A 26,552-nucleotide genomic window follows, 5' to 3' on the forward strand; every position below is an offset into this window, starting at 1 on the left:
ATGAAGGTTTTGTGTCCAAGTACCCCAAAGTAACATTGGCTCTTTTCCTTGTTACTGCAGCAGGTTACAGCGAATTTTCGAAGATGTCACTGTCATACAATGTATGCAATGAGTTTAAAATCAATGAAGAATACATTCAGCACCCTGATGTTGAGTTAGAATCTGTCACGACTAAAATGCTATTCAAGATTTCCTTTGGCTTCATCCTCATCTTTCTTCTAGCAGCAGAAACAGCCCAAAATGGATTGAGCTTTTATGACACTTGTGGTTCAGCCATCCGAAATGTTCTACACTACTGTGCATACGTTTTATGTGGTATGTACTGGTCAGGTATATTTCTGTGGGTTGTAAAGCTGAGAGTTGGAAGATTAAGGCCATGCTTTATCGAGGGTTGTAAATTATCTAACATCAATGGCACAGACGAATCAAGTTTGCTAGATATCTCTGCATGTACAAATACCAAGTATCATTATTATTGTCAATCTTTCTTTTCTGGACATGCTATGTTAGCTTTTTACAGTTTTATGAGTCTTGCAGGCTATGTTTATCATAAAAAAATAAAATGGAGTAATTTATTGTATGTTGTGCTTATTTGCATTCCAAGTTGGATTGGTTGTACTCGGATAATTGATAACCAACATCATCCCTCTGATGTTTTAGTTGGGGCCTGTGTTGGGTCATTGTCTGCCTTATTTACCTTTTTTCTTGTAAACAATTGAGAACCAAAGTCACAAATTAATGATATATTCATGACTGTTAATATTTAATATGTTGAACCACTAAACTAGAATGTTTTGTTAATTCTTTTATTTTCTTCTTGAATTGATTGAATTTGAAGTTTTATTGAGTACATAGTCATAAAAGGCTTTGTATGATTTATAGAATAACATGAAGCATTATATTGGGCTATATACTATCAGTTTTGTTGAAATGACCTCAACAGTAATACCAGATTTGGGAGTTTTAAAATTTTTGAGTTTTGATTTAAAAGTAAGAATATTTAACAAATTACGTTTACAATGAGAAATTCTGATATTTGACTTGAATTAATTGATTTTATTGCTCTGGTTTTGTGATTGTCCTTTTTGTTACCTAGTTGATTATATCTTGTGTTGCCAGCAGATTGTTTGTAAGTAGAATTAAATTACATGCTGTATACTAATGATAGTTTTATTACTCTTTTAAAGATTGACTCAATGCGGCATTATGTCCAGCCAGTTTAGTGTAACCAAGTCCACTAATTAGTTCAGGTTAAAATTGAGATGATTTAAAACCTGACCATGCATCAACTTCATGTTAAAAACTAAAATTTGATCAATTTAAATAACACCATCTTCTCACTAGGTCTGGTTATGACATAGAGTTTATGTGTGACAGATGTCTCACGATCAGGACAGCAAATTACCGGGCTTCTACACATACCATGTCACTAATCCTACCGAAACTATCACTCAGGTACTTTACAATATTGTAGTCTTCTTAAAATACTCAAAGTTTTGCTGTGATTATAATTTAACAGCTGTTCAGTGCTCATGTAGCATATGACTGATAATTCCTACAAGATAATTGTGTCAAAAATATTATTTAAACAAGTATTACTTTAATTCTTGAAAAGTTATAAAAACTGTGATTTTTTACTAATTTATACAGGACTTATCACACTGTAGTTTTTGCTGTACGCTCACGGTTGCATATTACCAACTGATAGTTTGATATTCTCAAAATAATGCCGGCTCTGTTTGCTCAATGATACAAAGTATGCAAAACGTTCATTTGGAAATTATGTGACAGAAATTTTGTGTCCATATTACTATACGTCCTTTGGGATCGTTTACATGGTACGTGAGCCAAATTTTGCTCATTACATGATCCTCTGCACTGTAATTACTTTGACTCGGAGCTGTTGCATACAAATTATATTAGTTTACTATTTATCTTAAATTTCAATTTATTATTATTATCTCCAATCCCCTCTCCTCTTTGGCTGCTTGTATATCATATGAACAGTCGAATATTATAACTTTCACCTTCATTCCAATTCATCAATTGGTAATATCATGTTCTGACACTGTTCTGACACTATTCTGACACTGTTCTCTTTTCTCTGATTCATCATGTTTAACGGATTATTAGTCTTCTGGCATCTGACACAAATACCTGTCAATCTCTTCCACAATCCTAAAACATATTTTCTCTTCTCTGCCATTCTGATGAAATAGACAATGGGATTACATGCTGAATTCAGAGGAAGCAAGATGAAGGCATTAATCTGTTGGACTAAATCGGAGATGTGTAGTCTTTTGTGAGGATAAGCAGATTGCCCCAAGGAAACAAGGAACCCAATATTAAACAAACAATAAGCTACTGATAAGATTGCCACAGTGATGGTTGCGTGCCTTATTTCACAATCCTTATTTCGACCATTCAATAATAAGTTTGTAATACTCAATACATTGGAGAACACAACGACAATGAAGACACTAGCTAGGGTAAACAGGAATACTTTCTTGACCGAAGTTTTATCTTCTTCGTCAGCAACAAAAGAGAGTAAAGCTAAGATAAACATAGCCACACTGAAGCACGTGACCGCTATATAAACTGTCCTGGAATGTAGGACGTAGAAAGGTTTCCACAAGCTTATAGCTCTCGTAACAGCAAGAAGGCATGTGATAAACCCTGAGGATTGCTCAGCTAGCATGCAGATGACAAAGCAAACTTTCATGACATCTTGATCGACGGCCCCTCTCGCACTGCACAAGAAGACAAAAACACAGAGAGCCAGGTCGAATGAGTTGAGTGCCATGAACAAGTGTCTTGTTAAGCGCATGGCAACGTTTTGTCGCTCAGCGTACAAGTTGATCCCAGATTGTTTGATGTAGAAGGAAAGAGAGAGCGAGTTGCTGATTGTTCCTGTTAATGCCACCAAACCAGTGATGGCTGAGAGGACCTTCACTGGTGGTGTGTCCATTGTTACTCTCTAGTCTCTATATGCTTCGTCAGTAGTCACTTTCACTCATTCTTTCTATAAAAACGTTGTTTATTATATACAGACATTAGTGGACAACACATGTATTTTTTATAAGACTAGAAACACGGTGGTCAAAACGAAGCTTTATTCGAAGAACTTTAAAATCAAAATAAGAGAGTATTATAGACAAGATAAGAGGATTAGGACTCCTCGAACTACACTGTTACTCGAGCTGCTACACCACTAGGCCTTTATTCGTCGATGATTAAAAATATTCTAAGTAAGATTTTGCACCTGTCCGCCGTACATACATATAAAACGCGTCTACAACAGCTATATAATTAAGAACTGAACATGAATCAAAATTTAAGAAAAGTAATTAAATTATTAGATAATGGAACATCTAAGAATTTATTACTTTTCTTAAATTCAGTTCTCAATAAAGCTGCTGTAGACTGTCGTACTGTCTTAGTCCTATTTAGTTGCTCCTGCAAGGTACATTGTCTTGCGTTAGTCATTTACCCTTGTGAGGCAGTCATGTGATTATTGTGCATACAAACAGCTGGTATATAATTGTAAGAAATAAAGTAAGATATAACAGTACTGTATTGTAACATTAAGTAGAGTATGTACTATGTAGTTATTGGTTAGGACTCCAGAGGACTATCTAAAGACTTACAGGTGCAAGTCTTTAGACTTGCTGATCCAAAATAAGCAAGGGAGCGAGGACACGTGTGTGCGACGAATTAGAACGGGGTGAAAATATAGCACTATTGGCACTATAGTGGGTGTCTGTGGTCGCATTCTAAGCTTTGTGAAACAAATATTTCAAATTATTCTGAAATCCAGCTAGTTCGACTTCTTTTTGTAATTCAATAATAAGGGAGTAAAGTTGTCAGTTTGACGCAGAGCTGTACGCCTCTTTACTGTAGACCTCTTTTACAAGTTAAAACATACTCCAATGTCCAAGCCCCATTTTAAAATGTTCATTAAGTTACCGGACGTAATCTACATAATACAATTAAACTGCTCATAGTTCAAATAGAGACCCGAGACGACGAAATGGACAACCATATCAAGATTTAAGACCAGAGTATATAAAATCTCATTTTGTGTATTCATGTGACTTTTTGTAGCCGAAATAAACTAAACTTAGCTCTAGTCTCTATTTCTGCTATGTGTCAGATAGAAAGGAGATGTAACAAAATACGCGGTTAAATGAACAGAATACTGTTTGATATTTAGTGAGCAGGTATTTAAAATAACAGAACGGAAAACACCTTGCCATAGATTAGATTAGGAAATGCACGTACAGGTTGACATAATTTATAAACAATAGAATGGGTATTGTTAAAGGTGGTGATTATGCCTGGAGGTATGCCTTGGATAATTAACAGTGAGACTTTTAGTCTTATCCAAGTCGCCATGAAGAAGGGAGGTCTCTCTTTTCAATATGATATACAATATAAATAACTGAGAGACAATACCACCTTTGTTAATGTAAACCAAATTTAATAAATAGTACGGAAAATCGGTAAACCGAGGTTTTGAATTTTGAGTCCCAGTTGGATCATGGTTTCTCTCGGCACAGTACTGGTTCCCAATCAGGGTTATGGTTCCAACCACTCAAGTAAGGGGTACTTATTAGTAGTAGTAGCGCGTCTGACAAACTTGCTTGACATCATTGACCCATTTATACTTTATAGGACGTATTTCAAAGGATCGTGTGATGAACTCTGGACCTCCTGTTCAGAAGGCACACGCTCTAACCACTTGACCTCTTTGCTATGTTGTGCTTTGTTGGCAAGTGAAGCTTTGTAGTAAGGTACACTATAACTAGACAGGCGGAACAACAAACAACATAGCTGTTCCGGCAATTTCCTGTTCGGTTCCTATCTTTTATATCTTCCTGCGAGTAGAAGTGTTTGTAAAATTGTTTGTAAAAGTGTTTTGGAGTATTAACATTTTACATATTGCAATTGAGTATTGACGACATGGCCTGGACAGTTAGCTTCTATAATATATAGACTATAGTCCATGAAATTACCACCAAGCACTAAAAAAGATGTTGCACCAGTTATTAGAACCCCGCTGCACCACTAGCTACTGAAATCAAAACACTACCCAACAATAGACTAGATTCAGTTGCCAGGTGGCATCACCGCCCAGTTGCCAGGTGGCATCACCGCCCAGTTGCCAGGTGGCATCACCGCTCAGTTGCCAGGTGGCATCACCGCCCAGTTGCCAGGTGGCATCACCGCCCAGTTGCCAGGTGGCATCACCGCCCAGTTGCCAGGTGGCATCACCGCCCAGTTGCCAGGTGGCATCACCGCCCGGTCTCATCACCATGTCAGACTGTTTATTCGGTGCCGCCACAATTCAAATACCGGTGCTATCAACACCACTAAAAAGATCATATTTTGCAGAACAAAATCAATTATGATCACTTTAAGGGGTTGGTGCTGACCAACATCCTAGCATTCTTTCCAGATAGACGGTCAATAATGTACTTAATGATATCTCAGATATGAAGATAAATTTAATGTAGGACCTACGTTAAAAAAGTATATGACATAACTGTACATTTCGAACATTCCCCCTTATTTTACCGTACCACCGCATCGTTTACTGTGAAATATTCAACATTTTACACTTACGTTATTTCAATCCTGGGTTGAACATCTTACTATAGTCACAATCTGTATTCCTCAGCAGACGATAATTATGATGATATTGCTCATATCACCCTATAGCTATCCAACTTACGACACTTCATAACCTCTATATGTTCTTCATTACCATGAAGCTACCGGTTTGCTGCTACGTTATTTCAACGAACCAGTAAAATAACTGATGGTATATGATATTATAATGTGTGTAAGTTTCCATCTAATGCTGCTTCTTCTATGAAGTTAATTCAAAACTTAACCTCGAAACGACCATCATTGTGAATTTCAATAGTTGGATACTCCGCTCTTTGGTTATCGACACAATGTTATTCAGCTAGCAAAATAAAACATGTTCTAGATAAAATGTGATCCGAGTTTGTGATGACTATTGACTACACGTCATAATTTGAGAACGCTACTTTTTAACATCGTTACTGTGACTGCCATATTATAGTGGTCCCTGATCACTGTAAAATCCATAATATACAGTCTTACTACTGCCCCCAACTTGGTAATATATGTGAACAGCAAGTAGGGGAGCTTTGTTGGCTTCTAATTTTAAAATAGGGCTAGTCCCAAAAGGAGGAAGTGGACCTCCTCGGCGAGTCTAGAGTGGGGAGGCGACAGAGTACAACGTACAGTGCAGCAGTATTATTTCAATTTGTTTTGACATTTAACAACTAATTTGCCATTTCGACACTTGTTGCTTCTTAACATCACAAAGCCCTGTCCAAGATTCCTGAAAGCACTATAGGCTCACTTGGACTGTATGTTATTTGCGGTATTTATTGACATAACTGTAATTCAGCTGCAATATAGTACAGTCGCACTGCTGCAACGCGGGTTTGCGGAATGTTTGTCAGAAAAATAACAAAATGTGTACATTTTTGGAATTGAAATTTAATCTTCTACATTACTGCAATTGCTACGTTCCAAAAGTACGTTATATTCCAAGATTATTCTATTCCTCTCAAGACACGCTTCACAGATGGTGTTCAAGGCAATAATTATGTTAATATTAATTTATGCAAAAATATGTGAATATCTAGAACTTGATTTTATTTTAACAGCTCAGCTGAAGACGTTCAGTTGACTGGTTGTAATATATCACACATGTCCAGGCGCTAGCTACAGCAGCACGGGCAAAGAGAGCCAATAGTAACGGTACAGGCATGACTACCATCAAGATGGAGGACCCGTACAAGACCAAGTCTGGTTTAAGCAGTACTATATCACAGTTCCTGGCTAAGCTGTGGAGGCTTGTTAATGACGAGGAGACGGATGATAAAATCTGCTGGAGTGAGGTTTGTCGGGTTTTATTTCAAAATTCATATTAATTTTACATCAATATAATGAATCTTGAAGCAGGGTCAAATAGTATTCTCATGGTTACCTTGTTGTTCATAAAACACTTAATTTTAATTTTCGTTCGTAATTTATAGTAATCTTGAACATTTAGTTACAATATGCTTGTCAAGTAATCTCCCAAGTTTATGTGAACTGTAAATAATAAACCAGAAGATAGCGGCAATTTAGCTGTATATTCGGTGACTTCAACTAATCTCCATAATATATACTGCAACTGTTCGACCATATAATGAACGATAATATGTACATTTTGTACACATATTGTGTTCTAATTTAGTTTGTAACGTTCTCCACTTCTTAGCCCATCTCAAATTTCAACTTTCAATTTTCTGTCCTAAATAAGACCCTCCGTTCCAACAGCTGACGAAATCACACATGCCCAGACTAGTGAGTCTGAGAGAGCTTGGCATTATGCAATGTATGTAAATATCCTAAATAGAAGCTGTACGTGCTCACCACAGAAATCTGTCGAATATGTGAGCCTATTTTTCTGCAAAGGGATATGCTTAAAGTATTCGTCATTTTGAGCTTTACGTTCACATGCATACAAGCTGCACAACAACAGAATTTTACTGTTGTATTGGCCGGCACTCTAACTTTAAACTAACATAGTTGCATCTGAAGTAATATATCAACTATACAAAGTAAACCGTATCAATTAAGTCATTTATTAATTATTGACCATACAAGTAACAGCATGTTAATCCTATACAAATCTGTATTAATAAATGCTTATTTATATTTTAAAATACATAGCTACCATGCAGCTTGCCGCAAAGCTGAGACTTTCCTCAAAAATATATAAGCTCTAGTTTCTGCTTTGCGGTGAACAGTACTATACGGTTATACACTTTAGTTTACACTCAATTTACACTTATGTTTACATTTTCTGTACTCAATATTCCGCAGGACGGCCTTAGTTTCATTGTAAGAGACCAAGCTTCCTTTTCGATGGAACTCCTACCCCGTTACTTCAAACATCACAACTTTTCCAGCTTCGTCCGTCAACTAAATATGTGTGAGTATTCTTGTTGTTTGTTTGTTTGTTTGTTTATAGAACCCGTCCCCAATCTCGTATCGGAAAATGACTAAACTCAGGTCTGAGTGTGAATACGGGTGGTACCTGCAAGAGTGTTCATTAAGCATTTAGAGTTCTCTAAAACTGCAGTTACAATTGTGCTAGAGTATTTTTAGTATATACGATTGGTATCAGATATATATCCCTACATGCTTCCAAAATTTGTAAAGCCGTAGTACATACATATCACATTACACCGGAGCCTACACAGTGCAATCTCCTCCAGTCGATCTGCGCCGCATATGTTTATATAATTATAAGCGCGCGGCGCAGACTGGAGGAAACCACACTCTGCAAGTTCGATCCAGTGCAATGCTACATGTACGTACTACGGCTTCATCTCCAACTTTATGCACAATGTACTGGAATGTTTTGAAGGAAAAGAAAGAACAAAAAAAAGTGATATATATAAATAAAATCAGCGATTTAATGTTAGCCTTAGGAGGGTAACTTTAATTCCCTGGTTTCTAAAATCAGCTTTTAAAAAAAAATAATAAAGTATGTAACGTCGATACCAAACCGATTATTGAGCGATAATAACTGAGTAGTTGATTCCTGGGTTACGGAGTCATTCAGATGTTCCAGTTTTCGAATGTGGTTCTTGTTCAGTTCTTGACCAGAAGTGTCTAATGAAGTAAGTCAGACAAGCAAACTCTTCCTTAAATGCTGATATAAGTCGTCTCAATCCCAGAAATTATGAAGATGACCCAGTGTAAAAGTGCAAAAATCGGCCGAAAATAACAAAGACTAAAAACAGTTAAAAAGTGACAGGATTCAAACACAAGGAAAATTAATAACTTAGAGCGTAATAAGGAATATCTCCAAACGGAGTTTTCTGAGAGGGTGAGAGGTTCTTTAATTAGAGCTAATGATTAAATGAGACCCACTAAAGGTACTAAATTAACCGGACTGCTAGCAAGGAATCGAGAATAACTGTAGATTGGAATAAAAATAAAAGCGGAATAAATTTTAAGATAATGAAACAGAAACTGAAAGCTAAAATATATACCGTTCTAGAATGCCTCCGCAAACAATTGCTCCTTTGTAATGCACACGTGTTAGTAAGTGTAGTAAAAATATAAAAATAATAAAGCTATAAAAATGAACGGAGCGGTGAAAATCTGAGAGGGTGAGACTGAGACGTTCATCTTAATGTCCGTTCAAATAAAGTCCGTTCATTTAAGGTCCGTCCAAGTTACAGTCCGTTGAATTTTTTTCAAAAATTCGAACTTTTTGTCTAGAATATGACAACTATGAGAACTTTATTGTGCCGTAAGTTAACGACGGAAAGGTTCTCCTTGGTCTGCCGGAGGCACAGAAAACTCCACTAGTATATGATGTTTTCAAGGGGCACTTTGCGGAAAAAGTCAACGAGGGTGAGAGGTTCTTTAATTAGAGCTAATGATTAAATGAGACCCACTAAAGGTACTAAATTAACCGGACTGCTAGCAAGGAATCGAGAATAACTGTAGATTGGAATAAAAATAAAAGCGGAATAAATTTTAAGATCGAGTATTCTTGTTTATTGCCATCCATTCCGATATTCATGTCAATTCATGATATAACACGTGATAGCCGTACAATTCGCGTGGTAAAGGGACATTTTTAAAATATGTACTTTTTACTAGCAAAGTTTTTACAGAAATGTGTTGAACCAAACCATTGTTACCATGTTTTGCGCGCACAACGGTCGATCGATCACGTACGTACGTACGAACGTACTCACCCTTATCAAGTTATCATGTCATTTGCTCATTTCGGGTCTGAAGAAAATACACTGTTCGATCGAATATATCGCATACCTATCTTTGGTATACTTATTTTTGCCATCTGTAATTATGGTAATTACTTTCTCTAATTAATGTCTCAACTGAAACAAGTGAGTAAAACATCTTCTTGTTAAAAGACAAAGATAATAAAGTGTTGTACAGTAACCATAGATGAGGATTAATGAATTAGACAAAGCGTACGATTACACTCTTCCATTTTAGACGGGTTCCGGAAAGTAGTAAACACGGAACACGGAGGATTGCGGTGTATTAAGGACGATTATCAGTTCGTCAACAAGAACTTCTGTAGGGACAAGCCAGAACTGCTGGAACTCGTTAAACGGAAGGTAATTTATATGTGTAAGGAGGCAGTGAAACTAGCGGGCTGCGACCAAATGGTGACTTGCCACCCCATGGTAACATTAAATAAATTAACTCTGTTACATTGCTCCCTGTAAGTATAAAACGCTGTAACATAAAAACGATCTCAGAATACAATGTATCGTTGTAAAGTGCAAGACTTCCTGATATGAGCAAATTTATGTAAATTACCGGAAATATTCTTATATTCGAAGTCTTTTCTTATTTAATATTATCCGTAGCCCTCTTCTACTGGACACCCTGGTTTGCATCACAGCAGCAAAGAAACAGATGAGAACATTGCTTCAACTTTAAAGAAAGTACTGACGGAAGTTCATCACCTTAGAAAAGACAACGATCGCATTAGACACTCCTTTGAAAAACTGAAAGAGTAAGATACTATGGCTTATCTAATCATTCATTGGACTGAATTTCACATTTAAAACAGTTTTCTTTGAGCTGTTTCTTTCACTTTGACTCAATTATTGCATTTTCACAGGGAGAACAATAAGTTGTTTACTGAAGTTGAGAATCTCAACGACAAAAACAACAACCAGTCAATCATCATACAGAAAATAATCAAGTTTATCTGGAGCCTCGTTCACCAGCAAAACAGGTACAAAATCTCCCATTATCTCTATTTTAGTATGAACTCGACAACACACTTTAAAATAGCTTTAATTTGACTTGAATAATATTTGCAACTAAACAACTCCCACTCTCCCAGCTTACAGAACCAGACACGTAAGATGATAGAAAATGGTGAGGCAGCTAGTGGGTCACAGTTAAATGACATGATGGCTAGCACTAACTGGACGGAAGAGCAACGTTCCCAGCCTGTATCCCCTGCTCCTCGTAGTCCCTCCAGGTGAGTTTCCGTGTCGACTGCATTTAGAAATCGGAGCCGACTATTGTTTGAGACACCACGGTTGAACGTAACTCAAAAAGTCGGCAAAATATAGTATTTAGAGTCCTTCGTTACGCCACTGTCCCTTTTTTGATTTACCCTGATTCATTATGCAGGATAAACGATCGTGTTAGCAAGATGGGTAATGACCTGCAGTCCCTCCAAAACCTGCTGTCTCAGAACTTCCCCTACGATAATGATGTAGTGAACGATGTAAGTACAGTGTTATGCTTAATACGGCAGTTTTTTTTTCTAACTGGATCCCCTTCTCACCTTGTTTTCTGTGTTTCCAGGGCCTCCTGCCTCAGCATGTTTTCTGAATTTCTCGTCCCCTCAGTTGTTCGAGTACTCCTCTGAGTATGTCTCTCCAGCCATGTCCCCTGCTCCAGGTAGCAGTTACGGAGGCTCCGCCCCCGCCTCCCCTGGACCATCTGGATTAAGACAGGCTGCTGATGCTTCTCCAAACTTTAACGTTCAGGTTGAACAGGTACTTCAGGTTTCTTTCCTCATAATCGACTATAACTTCATGCCTAGTATGTAAAAAGCAGCACAGCCTGTCTTCTAAGATGTGTGTTGAGTAATTAGATTTACTCCTCAGTACCAAGACGATACAGTACCTGCCACAATGAGCATGGCCTCCCCGAGCTACATACAGCATCCTTCATCTCCTGCTACAAACCAGAGACAAACCAGTCCTTGTAGGTGAGTTGAGTGCAAAAAGTGTAATTAAAAACGTCTTAGGATGACCGGAAAGTAAAAAACAACCACCGATTAGTATCTAGAATTACAACAAGTATTTAAGCGTCCTCCTCTGATCTCTCAATATGTGTCACCTAGGTGTATCTGATCTCTCAATATCACAATATGTGTCTCCTAGGTGTCTCTGATCTCTCAATATGTGTCACCTAGGTGTATCTGATCTCTCAATATGTGTCACCTAGGTGTATCTGATCTCTCAATATGTGTCACCTAGGTGTATCTGATCTCTCAGACCCGTTACCCTGTTAGTGTAACAATGTTTACCATTTCAGAAGTCCAGTTCAGACACCTCCTCCGCTCCAGCAACGCTCGCCTCACATGTCACCTCACGTTTCACCTCATGTGTCTCCACATGTTTCCCCTCATGTTTCCCCTCATGTTTCCCCTCACGTGTCTCCGTACGTGTCTCCACACATCTCCCCTCACGTCTCACCGCATATGTCTCCCCACACCAGCCCAGCACACTCTGGCTCTTATCAGCAGGCGCAGGTAATTACACGATTAATTAATTATACAGCTAGTTTACTTTTACCTTGTTATAATTATATTGAACTTGAACCCAAACACAAGAAAATATCGTGTGGCGAATGTTTTTAGAGTGCTAAGAGAGTTGTGTCTCAGATGAGTAGCTACGTGTCGAACCAAGCGAGCACGGTGTACGCCCAGGTAGTGCACACATTACGTTAGAGTCATGTATTCGTGTGCCTGTGTTACACTATCTCTACTTACCCACACTTTTATAACTTACACTATCTCTACTTACCCACACTTTTATAACTTACACTATCTCTACTTACCCACACTTTTATAACTTACACTATCTCTACTTACCCACACTTTTATAACTTACACTATCTCTACTTACCCACACTTTTATAACTTACACTATCTCTACTTACCCACACTTTTATAACTTACACTATCCCTACTTACCCACATCTTTATAACTTATACTATCTCTACTTACCCACACTTTTATAACTTACACTATCCCTACTTACCCACATCTTTATAACTTACACTATCTCTACTTACCCACACTTTTATAACTTACACTATCTCTACTTACCCACACTTTTATAACTTACACTATCTCTACTTACCCACACTTTTATAACTTACACTATCTCTACTTACCCACACTTTTATAACTTACACTATCCCTACTTACCCACATCTTTATAACTTATACTATCTCTACTTACCCACACTTTTATAACTTACACTATCCCTACTTACCCACATCTTTATAACCTATACTATCTCTACTTACCCACACTTTTATAACTTACACTATCTCTACTTACCCAATTACCCGCACTTTTATAAGTTACCTGTACGTGTACCTCAGTAATAAACCTCACTTTTACTAATCACCCCTTTCTTTACAAGTCACCCATACTTTTTCTGGTTTCTCTATTTTGATTTGTTACTCTCGAGTAGTATTTTTGCCTTTATAGAATGATGGGATTAAAAAAATGATTGTCACCCTCCAACTGATCCTTTAAAGAAAGCCTTTAAAAAGCTCGGTTACCTAGCAACTAGCACTCTCTGTTATACTATTAGTGATTTCTTGTGTACATTTTTAGCAAGATGGAACAATTTGGACATCAGTGTTTGATTTTTGCTGGTATGTACTGTTATTTGAACGTATCCAGGCTGGTGTCCATGTAGTTCAATGGGGTTAAGAAATAAGATGATCGCTTATCGCAATGTCTAGACCCTAAATTGTTATCAAACTTACGTTTCCTTTTAAAATGAATAGTAATGGTCGACTTGTTCCATCTTGCTCATTCCTTGTTGCTTATAGAAGGGTTAATACAATTGCATCAAGGTAAGAGTAAACTCGGTTGTGTTGCCGATATAGTCACGTGATTCCTTTGTGCATGTCAAATATACCTGTACATTCAAAGAAGGAATTCTCGGCCTTTTAGCCTCCATAAAATGGATTCCAAGAATTGGGTGCCGGGGGTACAACCATATCGATACTAAAGCTAATACCCTGACCTCTAAGGAATTGCAGTACAACTAAACAGTCCACACTGCTTCCATGCACTTAAAATGAGTGGTACTAACAATAAGCTAACATATTGGTGGATTATCTGACACTTCATTCAGCAGGGAGTAGCAGGGATGCAACAGAACACATCCCCTGTCAGGGCTCAGTATCCTGGACAGTTTGATACCTACAGTCGGAGCCCTGGAAAACAACCCTACTCCACTTATGTTGCTGATAGAGGTACGTACTTTTTGTGTTATTTAAATTTGAAAAAATAAAGTGTTAATTTAATTTTCCATTTGTTTGCTATTATTAGATTTTAACTAGAATGTGTAGTGTGTATGCTTATTTTGATTAGATAATAAGCCTCGATAGTTTGCTTTTTCTACACTTCAATTTGTTATCAACAAAACAGAAATATAAATTAAATCAAAATCTCTCGAAATAAGATGTAGGAAAGTCACTAGACTCGTCCTTGACAAGCAGACTCTGTACCTCTAACATTTTCTTATCTGGCATGTTACTGTACGGTTTTAGTTTATCTTTTTTAACCAATGGTACCGTCGTTCTGCTACTTTTTCTCTTAATGTACTCCTTTGAAGATCGCCTCATGTAAAGACAGGCATTGTAAGCTGCAACCATATTTGCGTATAAGAAGAGGAATGATAGGATGATCCCCAGTACTATAAGAACATTGTCAGGACCATGACAGTGAACTAGAGCTGGCCAGCCTGAGGGTAGGAGTTGTAGACAGGAGAACTCGCTCCCCCACGCCCACACTGTACCATTGCACTCGAACAGGTCTCCTGGTTCCAACTCCCACGTGCGCAGTCGCTCTACGCGCAGCAGTGTGTTGCCGCCCCCTGTGTGCTCATTCCCCCAGTGTAGCCACAGTAGATGTCCTGCCTCTGCATAGGAGATGTTTCTGTCGCGCAGACACCACCACTCCATGTGGTTCGTGCGGGGAGGGTAGTCGAAGTGATAGGGGTCCCGGCGCGGCGTGGTCACCACGCGGATACTAGTCAGACTGGGGCGTCTGAAGTGGCAAATCCACCACATGTCCAGTACTGAGTAGTTTACCTGGTAACTGCACGTGTAGAATGACCCGTGGTATCGCCGCCCCACGGTGTGCTGCAGAGTGCAGGGTGTGTCCTCTTTTAGTGTCACGTGTTGTCCAGCAAGCTGCTGCTCCTGGAACGTTAGTGAGGTAGTTTGTATTCGATACAATAGGTAGTATAGAAACTGGAGGTTCGGGGACATATTATTGTTGAACATTGAACATGTTTTGAAAGTAAGTTCATCTTCTCCTGAGAAGTTGTAATAACAGGGCCTAAGGATCTAATTATATAGTTTTATCATCATTCAGTTACTATAAATCAATTTAGTTATTAACAAAAACCTGTGGTTCGTTCTTGGCAGATATGACATGAGCTGGGGAGAGTTCAGGTATAAGATCGTTACTTTCGCAGTGCAGTTCAGAGGAGGACCCCGGGTCCATCACAATCACATGATATGGTAAAACCTGTCGAGTTTTACTTTGAAATGTTTAAAAGTTTGGGATTTCACCCTAGTATGAAACAGCAGTACCTGTAGAGATTGACGACCCTCTGGAATCCCATTTACACCTCTGCCTCCGCTAAAATAGACGAACAAATTGTCGGACCGTATATTTACCACGTCCTAAATCATTGTATAATGGTATACAAAACCCTGATTTAATTCAGCTGACCTCTCTGTGCCGTACATCATTAATCAGGCTGTTATATCTCCTCCACTGGTCTTCAGAATCAGAGCAAATCAGTAAGAAAACGTAGGACAGTGTCGCGAGACACAATAGTCTTGAGATAGGTGTCGCGAGATACATTATACTAGGCTCATAAAATGAAAAGAACTGAAAAGTAAGTTGTATGAGACCAGAAGTAGTAAACCCGCGATGGGGTAGCATGTGCCTCAGTGAATATTGCGATATGTATATTGTATAATGTACACTATTTCCTACATTGAGACTTGAGTTATTCCAAGCGAGACAAATACTCAAAATTAGTTAGTTTTGTTTTTTTTCACGGTTAATTTTCTGAAAGAGTATTATATACAATACATCTATACATGATATATATCAAGAATGAGTCACAGTTTCACATGTTCGCTCATGTACAGTTGTGCATGCATGCAAGGAAACTTCAGTTAATATCGTAGAAGCAACACTTATATTTACACTCATATTTGGCGGATATTTTAACGATATTTTGTAACTTTTGAAGAAAAGGTTGAGATCTTGTTACTGACTCCCTGATTAATAGTGACCTAACCGTACATTTGAAGTTTAAATGTATTTCACCAGCTGTCATATTATGTTCGGTCTACTTTTGCCTTATTCTTCATTTCATATTCATTGCCAGGAGGAATGACTAGCACGGAGAATGTAGTAAAGAAACCTAAGTTGAGTGCTTACACACAGAACATACAGTGGGACGAGGATTCTGAAGAGGATGATGACGATGCAAAGATAGATCCCACATCCTTCTTCAGCAAGTAGAGAATAACGGCTACTCGACAATATTGGCTTTATTAAGCTATAATTGGCTATTAATTAAAGTGGAAATTAATTAAGGTTCTTCCGCTCAAGAACACTGATAAGATTAAAGATATCGCGTGTTGTGGTTGAGGACAATTTATTGGTTGTCGATCAATTTGCACAGTGCATGTACTGCTTCCTTATTTTTGGACAGAAAAATATTTTTATATTTTAAGGCAATTAATTTATTATCTATTTTAGTACAGGATTGATATTGGTACTGATTAACTTAATGTATATATCCAGTCAAGTGGACAACTGCAGCCGTGCTCATATGATAATTAATATTAATTTATAGGCTTTTAATCACCGGCTGAAAACTGGACATTGTTTAAAATTATGGTACGATTCTTAGTTCAACCTTTAAATAGGTTATTTATCAGTCGGATTTGAGCTCATCGATAGAATACAACTGATCAAAAGTCTGTTTTAGTGTAAGATTTAGGAGAACCGCGAACTAAACTTAGATTTGTGCAGATGTCATCATGATACACCTTCAGTATCTTGATGACACATAAAACCTCTATATTCTGGTATGATGGAGAAGAATCCTACTTAATATTAAAGTTTCTTTCTATTGATGGGCTCACAAAATTATCATTTGGTCGCAACTGGACTGCGACCCACGGTATTTTTAGCACACCGCCTTGAACTGTCGCATCTTTGATCATTATGTTAACAGAACTTAGAATATGTACTATCAGCATAGTTAGCATTTTCATTTATTCGTTTGATACTGGAATTGTTCGATCGTTGAAATGTTTAAAATTCCTATGTCCGAAGGTCCTTATTGATTATCATCCACTGTGGTAGCAAAACCGGAATTTTCCCTGCTAATGTAATGTGGATGTTATTTCTAAGTAACCTATTATAGGGTATTATATCAATTTTAACCGCAATTTCAGGACCCCCTTATTAAGTTAAAACCTTTATTTGGGAAACCCCTTGAATCCTTAGGGGTTGTTAAAATTGCGTAATCACTAAGGGGGAGGGGGTTTCTTACTGATATAGTGTGATTTTAACAATCTCTGTCTAACTGAGGGGGTTAAAAAGTGATTTCGTAATAATATGTAAACTACCCGCAAATGTGTACCTCATATCTTGTGTTCCTACTAGCGTACAGCTTAACCCGCTTTAGTGTACATCAGTCGAAATATAGAGGGCGACTATTCTACCCATCATTCGACCTATGTGTCCAAATGCGGATTAGCTGTTTTGTGCTATCTGGTATGTTTTTAGCCGAACGATTTTTTTATTTTCCTCCGATCATACGCCTAGATTTTACCTTAGGTCAGTCTGAAGATGCAACATGCAACGACTAATTTTGACTAACCGAGATATTAATCTTACGAAAGTCAGAATCTAATTTGAAATGGGATTAGGCAGCTAGGTAGTCAAAAATAGTCTTTGCGCTTTATGCATTATGTATAGTTTTTGATTTTATTGAAGTAACTAAGAATAAACGTGATAATTATTCAATAATGCTTTATAGAATCTTATCATGGTCATGAAAATGTTTTTCTATCATCAGCTCTTAAATGTTCATACAACTAACTAATGGTCTCCGGAGGAATTATTCATCTCATGTGAATTGGATATCACATTTTTAATATTTCATTTTTATACGACAGTCCTTCAATTTGATTAATATTATGAAGAAACACAAAAAATGTGAAAAAATATGCAAGGCGAAAAATTAAGCTTTTTAAAACTTCGCTGTTTGCATTGCAAATAAATCATAAATAGGCTGTTTAACTGTATCTCGAAAGAAATCACAAGCGTGCTAAATCATCGACACCACACTCGGTCTTGCGAGATTTTTCTAAAATAGTACAATAAATTACGTCACGTGATCAAAACAGTTTTTCACTGATATTACTCGTCATATCAGGGGAGCATTTTAACCCTTTGATTGACGATGTCAATCCGTCGAGATCGTTGCTCTGCGAAGCAGAGCAACGATCGACGACTTCGATGCGAAGCAAGAATGCTAGTTTGCGCGGCGCGTCGAAGCGGCGAAGTCCTCCAATTTAACCCTATACCATGTGGGCTGATTCGGAATCAGCGTTCAAATACATCGTTAATACGGGTGCTACTCTTAAAATATTTGTTTCAAATATTATATATTAGGACCGTCGACGAGTCCAACTATGCGCGCATCTTTGGTCTTGGTAGGTTATAAACCTACAAATACATCGGAGTTAGTTTCAATTATACTTATAGGGGACCTTAATAATTGTAGCGCGCGCGATGCACATGCACTCCGCTCTTACTAAATCGCTCGCCCAAATTTTAAGAAAAATCTTGTAAAAAGGCCCTTTGGGCATGAAAGTGATCTAGATCAGTGTATTTTTGGTCGCTGATTCCGAATCACCCCCATGACGTAGGGTTAATATGCTTCCCTGGAGAGTTATGGTTAAAAAATTGTTTTGGTCACGTGACAGGCTAGTAAAATACGAATTCGATTGTTTAGGGCCCGGGTTAGGGTTAGGGTTGTGGTAAGGGTAATGGTTCACATAGCCATGTGTAGCTACGCGTACTGCGTGACGCGCTTGTTTCACAAGTAGAATTGTTTCACAAGCGAATTGCTGCCTTCGGCGGTGATCGCGCGCTACTGTGTACTGCAAGCGAGAGAAAAGACAATTTTTTTTTTTTGAGAAAAGACAATTTTATTATTTATCACCAATTCAATACATAATCAATAAATATATATCCGAATAAATTTGATTAGAAATTAAATGATACAAGTATGCTAGCAGCTAGCGCGCTTATATTTGAGAAATATTCACGCTGTTAAAATGGGTTTTACCACACCGCCACTCACATTAGCACAGTTGGTGAACGGACCCAGGCGCTGTTAAGCTTTTATGAGCCCTGGTTGACTGCTGAGAGTGGCGAAGGGGCTGATATTAATTTTATCTTAGTTTAACCTAGATTCCAATAAAATTTTAGTTTTGTGTTATAATTATATGATTTTTATGCGATATTTAAGTTACAGCTGCTCGCAATACATTATTGCTTAAAAATTGTTAAATATGCTCGCTATACGCTTAGTTTTAGAGGGCTCTGGTTAGATCAAGGGTAATGGTTAGCTTCGGGGTTATGGTTAGGGTTAGGGTTGGGATTAAGGTTTATGTAAAACCGTTTTGTACGGCTGCAAAACCATAAAAACCAAAGTCACGTGAAATTTTTGGGCTAGCGAATTAGTAAGTATAAGAGCTCATGCACTCAAATCACCATACGTACCATGGCCTGGGCCGCTACACACTTAATTTTAGCGCTATAGTTATGGGCCGCGCATCTTCTCGCAACCACAGATCGGCGAGATGCGACGCGAAGGATTGACCATTGACATCGTTTAATTGTCGATGTCAGTTCTTCGCAGCTCGGCGAGGCCAAGTGGTGCATCTCGCCGATCTATCGATGAATTATTTGATGCGCGGCCCAGGAGTGCATAGCGCTAAAAATATACAACGTGTAGCAAATCGTAATCACGACACCCAACCCTAAGAGATGCCTTGCTCTTTCCAGAGCCCTTGCGCTTGCAGTGGCGCGCGCGCCCGCCTCCCGGCGCTTGTGCATGTGAAATTCACATAGCCATGTGTATACGCGTACTGCGTTACGCGCTTGTTTCACAAGTTCTGCATTTCTGCAAGCGAGAGGGCTCTGGTTAGAACAACATGTGAAACAATGAACAAGCGCGCCCGCAGCGGCGCGAAAGCACTTGTATCACGTGGTGACCCCACGGTCGCTTCACTGTAGAGTTTCGACGATACAGGGGAGCCGCGCACTCGTGCGCAGCGGGTCATACAACGTATGACAAGAAAGCACATGGTTAGATGAAGACTTTTCCGTTAATCATATTATAACAATATTCAATACTACTTCATTCCAACTCGTCTAACTAATTTAAATGAAGCACAGCTTTTCATTCCATCTGCCATCATGTTGGCCATTACTTAGTTTTGTAGCTTGCACTTGCTAGTCTATTGTTGCTCCAACCAGAGCCCTTTCACGTACGTATAGTATGCGAGAAGCACAAAAACAAAAAAGAGTGTCGTGCCGGTAACCCAGAAAACCTTACCGCCTGCTGGGCTCGCTAGAGGTGTTAGGTTTTCAACAGCACGTTTGGCGTCGCGCGTCACATCGAGTTTACCGTTCGCACGCTGCATTTAGTTTAGTAGTCATGACAACGACATGACTTTGCAAAGTTTAAAAGCGGTGACCTTTTATTTAGCCAAAAATCAAACTTTTCGGTTTAATTCAGAATCTAAGTTGTCCCAGATTGTGCTCCTATCCTGGGGAGCCTCCTTTAAATTTACGAGACGGACATTTTGTTGAAAACCGGAAGGTTCTATCTATTTTACTTTTGGAGATATTCCCCGGCCGGTAGGGTTTGCTGAGAACATTATATTAGCAATTGTTGATTGTTGAGTGTAGCTTAACGGGTGATACTCGTAAAATATTTGTTCCATATATTATTATTAGGACCGTCGACGAGTCCAACTCGGCGTGCGTCCTGGTAGGTTGTAAACCTACAAAGTGTAGCGCGATGGCCGATGCGTTATTTGGCCGCGCTGCGCATCCAATAATGCTTCTCGCAACCTTCGTTAGATCGGCGAAATGTGCTACTTGGCCTCGCCGAGCTGCAAATAATTGACTTCGTCAATTAATGTGTACTAATAAATAAACGCTTCCAAATGTCAGTATCAATTGTGAATGGACCACTATACCAAAGCTTGTCATACATTGTATGACCCGCCGCGCACGAGTGCGCGGCTCCCCCTGTATCGTCGAAACTCTACAGTGGGGGTCACCACGTGATAACTGATACAAACCAAAGCCTGCCATGTGCCTTGAAAGTTCATAAAAAGTTCAAAATCGATCTCGCCAAAGATCATTGTTATATGTAGGTTTACAACCTACCAGCACGCACGCCGAGTTGGACTCGTCGACGGTCCTAATAAATGGGACAGATATTTCACGAGTATCACCCGTTAACAAAGATCAACGATTGAACTTTTATTTGACGTCGGATCACTCTAATATAAATTGCATCTTTTATTCAATGGCTGAGCTGTTGGATGCTTGATTATCAGCTGGATGGATTTTGCATACTTTTCATATGTGGTTTTGAGAATTTTATGACATTGAACAAATTTATTTATCGCGAATTTTAAGGACTGCTAGTATTTTGTATGTATTTAATTGTTTTCACTTCTGCTCGTTTAGTGTTTAGGCAGTTGCTCTTGTGGCCAGAGTTTTATAGTTATATATATATATGTTATTTAAACATACTCGAAATTTGACTATTTTGGTATTACGGGCAGGTTAGGTGAAACTTTACGATGATCATGAAAAGTTAATTATTTTCAAGTGATGCAAATGGCAAACCACAGTCAAATAAAGTGTTGTATAATCTCTATCAGGGGATACAGAGGTACCAGAACCAGTGGCGTAACTTTGCCTTTTGGCGCCCCCCCGCTCAGTGACGAAAAGCGCCCCCCTTAAATTTTTTGTGTCCCTAAAAAAAAAAAAAAAAAAAAAGGTCGGGTACTTTTTTTCTCGCCCCCTACAGATTTTTGCGCCCCCTGAAGCAGAAAAGGTACCCTAAATATTTTTCGCGTCGACCGAACGCTAAATTGGACAGGGAAATACACAAACAAGGCGTTTTTTCAGTAAAAGGGCCTAAAATTCAGGAAAATTGCGCCCCCCTTATACGGCGCCCCCCCCCCCCCCCCCGCACAGCGGGGTCTGCGGGGCCCTAAGTTACGCCACTGACCAGAATCCTTCCACCTACGGCAATAAGTGATTTGGACCTTAACCTGATCAACACTCTTAAACCTTAAAAGGTCATGGAGTACTTGTTGGATGGGGGTCTAAACTGCTTTTTGTTGTGATGTGATTTAGTGGATTTTATATATATTATTACAAAGGGTTTTATTTTTACCTCAGTTTTTAAATTTGTACCATTTTTACAGAATTTTTATATAGGGTCATTGCTATATTATGTGTAATAAAGTGTTGCAATTGGCAGGGCACAATACATATATATACACTAAAATGTTTTTTAACACATCATCTACTCCATCATCGGGGCAGTACAGGGATGAGGCATGAGACTTCTGATAAAGGGTGAAACTTGATCTCGATTTACCCCTCAAATTTTGGAAAAGTTTCCACATTTTTAGTTTGATGTTGTACCTGATTGCGACCCTTGGGAATAAGTGTTAAGCCTCACAAATAGGTCACTGATGTTAAGCAAGCTTGTCAGGCTCTTAACTTACCCTAACTAACCCTGACTTAATTGCTTGTGAACCATAACCCCCAGTTACGAACCTACATAACGCTGCTAAACTTTGGAACAAGTTCAGTTCACTTCTAGCTTCGGTTAGCTTGTCTGGTTTAATATTCATGTGCAGTGGCGTGACGAACGGCCCCGCTGACCTCGCTGTGCGGGGGGGGGGGGGGGGTGGGGGCATCTTAGGGGGCGCTAAATAGTCGTTTGAATGTGGGACAATTTTGAAAAACTTAACTGAGGTACTAGCAAAACTGCGCGTTTTTCTCTAGAAGACGCCAAAAGGGGAAAGGGTGCCAACAGGGGGGTGCATTTTCGGCGGGGGCGGCGCCAACAGGCAATGTTACGCCACTGGGCAATGTTACGCCACTGTTCCCGCCACTGTTCCCAAGACGAAGGTGGCACAATGGGATCCCCCCTCATTGTTGAACTTGCTGAAATCCGCCTAGCTGAAATCGAGACCTTAGCTTTATCCTCATGTCCTGACCCTCCGAACACTTACTCCCACTTCGTCGACGACGGCCTTGGATCTTTCAGAGACAGAAACCACGCAGAATCCTTCCTTACATTCCTTAATTCCCTTACTGAAGACCTCAACTTTACCCAAGAACATCCCTCTACAGACGGAACTATACCCTTCCTTGACGTTCTCATCCACCCTGACAAATCCACATCAGTCTACAGAAAACCCACCCACACCAACCTCTACACCAAGTACTCCTCCTGCACCACCAACTCATCTAAGAACGCAGTCATCCGATCACTGACCAGAAGAGCCCACAACATCTGCTCACCCCAACACCTTGACGACGAACTCCAGACAGTACGACACGTTTGCCTCCAGAACGGCTTCCCCCCTCACCGCATCACCACCATCATGGACAAAGTACAACGGAAATTCACCAACCCCTCTCGCCACCAATCCCTAGCCTCATTCAACCGACAGACCCGTGAACATGCCCTTAGTGTTTCTCTTCCCTTCCATCCCTCCCTATCCAAACCCATCTCCAAGATACTCGGACAACACGACATCAAAGTCACCCACTCCTCTGCCACCTCCCTCCGCAACCTCCTCACCAAAACGAAGACCACACCCCCTACTCACCTCACTCCCAACACCATCTACGAAATTTCCTGCTCACAGTGCCCCTCCAAATACACCGGACAGACCTACAGACCTTTGATTCACCGCATGAAAGAACACGAACGATGTTACAGACTCAACAACGCCATCGACGAATCCACAGACAGAATCAAATCAGCCCCTGCACATCATGCCCTGACCACCGGCCATACCATCTCCTGGAACAACATCGAAGTCCTCAAATCCCTCACCTCACGCTCCCAACTTGACCTCACAGAACACGCAGCTATACAAATACGACAACCAGCCATGAACAGAACAGACCGCGCACCCAAATGTAGTTCCCTCTGGGACCCCATTCTTCCTAAAATTGCCAAATCCTTAAAGTCCAGACCATCTGGCATTTCCTTCTCAACCTCAACAGAAGACTAAATTTTTTTATTGACATTGTACTGTAATTTTCACTTTCCCACCCACACCTCCCCCACCCTCCATCCCTGACACCACTCAATCACATATAAGCATTGTCCACCCCATCACATTCAGCTGACGACGATTAACACATGTTTATTGAAAGCTTCTACAAGTTAAATCATCGTATCTCTTATATGTTTCTAACCCAACTCCACTCTGTTCATGTGTATTTTAATTCTATACTTGGAGCTGCACAAGTGAACCAAACCAAACTGGAACAACCCAATAACCTGTAGTTTGTGAAGGGATATTGTATGTCGTGGATTCAAAAGTCAGAACCACTATTTATTGTATAAACTGATTTACTGTACTATTTCCCTTTCCCCATAAATTATACTGTAAAAACTACTGAATTAGCTATTTATGATTTAATAATAATTTCATTTATTGGTTACTTCTCTTCTAGTGTCACGAAATGGACATCACATTAGACTTTGATGATAGTCTGAACAGTAAGTAATTTCATCTGTCATTGAATGATAACTATCAGATTTATATCTTGGATTTGATCATACAAGTAATCTTAGATTCCTAATGTTGATATTATATATTATCTTAATGAAACTAGAAACCCGCTATTCGAAAGCTGTATCAAGGATTTTTTTAAATCAGGTATGTTCTAATTTTTCTTCTTCATATAGCTTCATACTACACAAAACATGGATTTTTATTTACATGGATAACAAATTTCTAAGCATTCCCTGATCCATACTTTTTACTGCATCATAAAGCGTAAAAACATGCATTGTCTGTGCTTGCTCACGCATGTGCAATCTTATGATGTTGCTACGCAACTATGATTTCGTTGAGTTTAAAATTTAGTATATAGATGATAATAATGCTTCAACATCACCAAGCTTTGTAAGTCTGGTCATATATGTCTTTCAATGTGAGCAATATCTTTTGAGGGGAAAGCAGGTAAGGCCGGGTATAATGAATATTGACATAACAGTATTTTTAGGTGCAGTTCTTTACTTGAACTTCTCAAAAGACTTCAACCAAAGTTCAAGGTACTTTTTTTCAAGGTTATTTTTGTAAATGTAAATAAACTCCATTTCAGAGACAGACGCCAGCAAAATGGACATCAGCCAAGGTCAGTAGTTCCATAAAATTTACAAAGCAGCTGCATCATAAAAATGTTAACCACTAAATTTGGCTTTAAACTTATAAGTGGTGTTTTCATAGATTTGGGTAATAAATGTAATACGTCTTCTTCACTATTTATTTTATCACTGCATTGAATTGATGAATTTCTAGGGATTCATTTATTATTCTATTTAATAATAAACTATTTGCACCTTTATGTTTGATCGTATTCCTGGAATAAGCCATTTGTATTTCTCAGCTCTGATAATTTACTATTTTCAGAGTCAGAAAGTGATCAGGAGAAGGTAAATTTCTGCCACAAATTGTTGTTTCTTTGAAAAAGATTAATCCTCTTATGGTTAAGATGGTTGTGCACTATATATGCAGCGAAATTTGAATGATACAATAAGTTTGCCATGGCTATATCTTCATGTTTTAAATATGATATCTTCATTTGTTTATGGTTTTACCTTATTTAGTATTTATTTCTACCTGTAACATCTGAATGAAACTTTAAAATATTAATAGAACGATAACATATATCAAAATATTGCAGAGTTTTCTTAAGAATCAATAAATAAGTAATTACGTTTTCCTTGCACATACTGAATGATATTCAAAGCAAACTACAGGGCTGAAAATAGTGCCGAGACCATGAACTAAATACACCAAACCGCAGGTTGATGATGCTTCTCAAAATAATGAAGGTGTGCTCATATACTTTTACTTGAACATTTATTTCAGTTTTAATTTGTTTGTCATAATATGTGATCATAATAAAAAATCCTAAAGTTATTGAACTTGCCATACAGCTAGGCTGAATTAGGGTTAATTATTTTAGTGATCCTCGATAAACATTTGAAATTGATTAATGAAGAAACTAATCAATTATAATTACCCAGGTGAAGAAAATGATAAATCAGACGAGGGAAGCATTTCTTCAGAAGAATCACAAAGACAGGAGGAGAATAATGCGGACGGAAGTTCTGAAGAAAAAGAAAACGTAACATTTTAGTCTATATTTATTTGTTCAATCCGGCAATAAGATTTACGAATTCTTTGCACTATTTAATAACTAGTTACACCTAATTAAATAGTGTAGTTACTAAATTTGAGCACTATTTGAAGTGTGACCTCCGAGTTCTTTTGTATACACAG

At 38.6% G+C, this 26,552-nt stretch overlaps 2 protein-coding genes across 12 annotated transcripts in view; both read left to right on the forward strand.

The window, feature by feature from the left end:
* The first annotated feature begins 1,342 nt into the window (after positions 1-1,342).
* On the forward strand, positions 1,343-18,077 carry LOC134819046 (heat shock factor protein-like). Of its 10 annotated transcripts, none has more exons than XM_063828833.1 (14): positions 1,349-1,455; positions 6,759-6,941; positions 7,915-8,023; positions 10,075-10,199; positions 10,455-10,603; positions 10,712-10,828; positions 10,940-11,080; positions 11,236-11,332; positions 11,457-11,597; positions 11,718-11,821; positions 12,151-12,367; positions 12,500-12,544; positions 13,997-14,117; positions 16,277-18,077. In XM_063828833.1, the coding sequence occupies exons 1-14, from the start codon at positions 1,378-1,380 to the stop codon at positions 16,411-16,413; spliced, it is 1,764 nt and encodes a 587-aa protein (XP_063684903.1). In that variant the 5' UTR covers positions 1,349-1,377; the 3' UTR covers positions 16,414-18,077. The 10 variants fall into 10 exon arrangements, with proteins under 10 accessions (XP_063684906.1, XP_063684907.1, XP_063684908.1 ...); XM_063828812.1 differs by having other exon boundaries at positions 11,457-11,606; positions 16,277-16,502; XM_063828822.1 differs by having other exon boundaries at positions 11,457-11,606; positions 14,000-14,117; positions 16,277-16,502.
* Positions 18,078-24,697: 6,620 nt separating this feature from the next.
* The window catches only part of LOC134812101 (apoptotic chromatin condensation inducer in the nucleus-like), a 45,051-nt gene continuing 43,196 nt past the window's right edge, over positions 24,698-26,552 (forward strand). For both annotated transcript variants that reach the window (XM_063819292.1, XM_063819301.1), the window contains exons 1-5: positions 24,698-24,760; positions 25,369-25,401; positions 25,677-25,699; positions 26,074-26,101; positions 26,297-26,397. In XM_063819292.1, the coding sequence (XP_063675362.1) occupies positions 24,724-24,760; positions 25,369-25,401; positions 25,677-25,699; positions 26,074-26,101; positions 26,297-26,397 (222 nt within the window). In that variant the 5' untranslated portion in view covers positions 24,698-24,723. The remainder of the gene's footprint in view (positions 24,761-25,368; positions 25,402-25,676; positions 25,700-26,073; positions 26,102-26,296; positions 26,398-26,552) is intronic.

This window comes from Bolinopsis microptera, chromosome 1, assembly GCF_026151205.1.
Source record: "Bolinopsis microptera isolate Bmic1 chromosome 1, MBARI_Bmic_1.0, whole genome shotgun sequence".
Lineage (NCBI taxonomy): Eukaryota > Metazoa > Ctenophora > Tentaculata > Lobata > Bolinopsidae > Bolinopsis > Bolinopsis microptera.

Excerpts from the sequence above, each read along its gene's own strand:
- LOC134819046 (XM_063828812.1), top strand. The coding sequence starts at position 1,378 with ATGTCTCACGATCAGGACAGCAAATTACCGGGCTTCTACACATACCAT. Across the intron at positions 10,829-10,939 it reads CTCGTTCACCAGCAAAACAG|CTTACAGAACCAGACACGTA; the intron begins GTACAAAATCTC and ends CCACTCTCCCAG. Across the intron at positions 14,118-16,276 it reads CACTTATGTTGCTGATAGAG|GAGGAATGACTAGCACGGAG; the intron begins GTACGTACTTTT and ends ATTCATTGCCAG.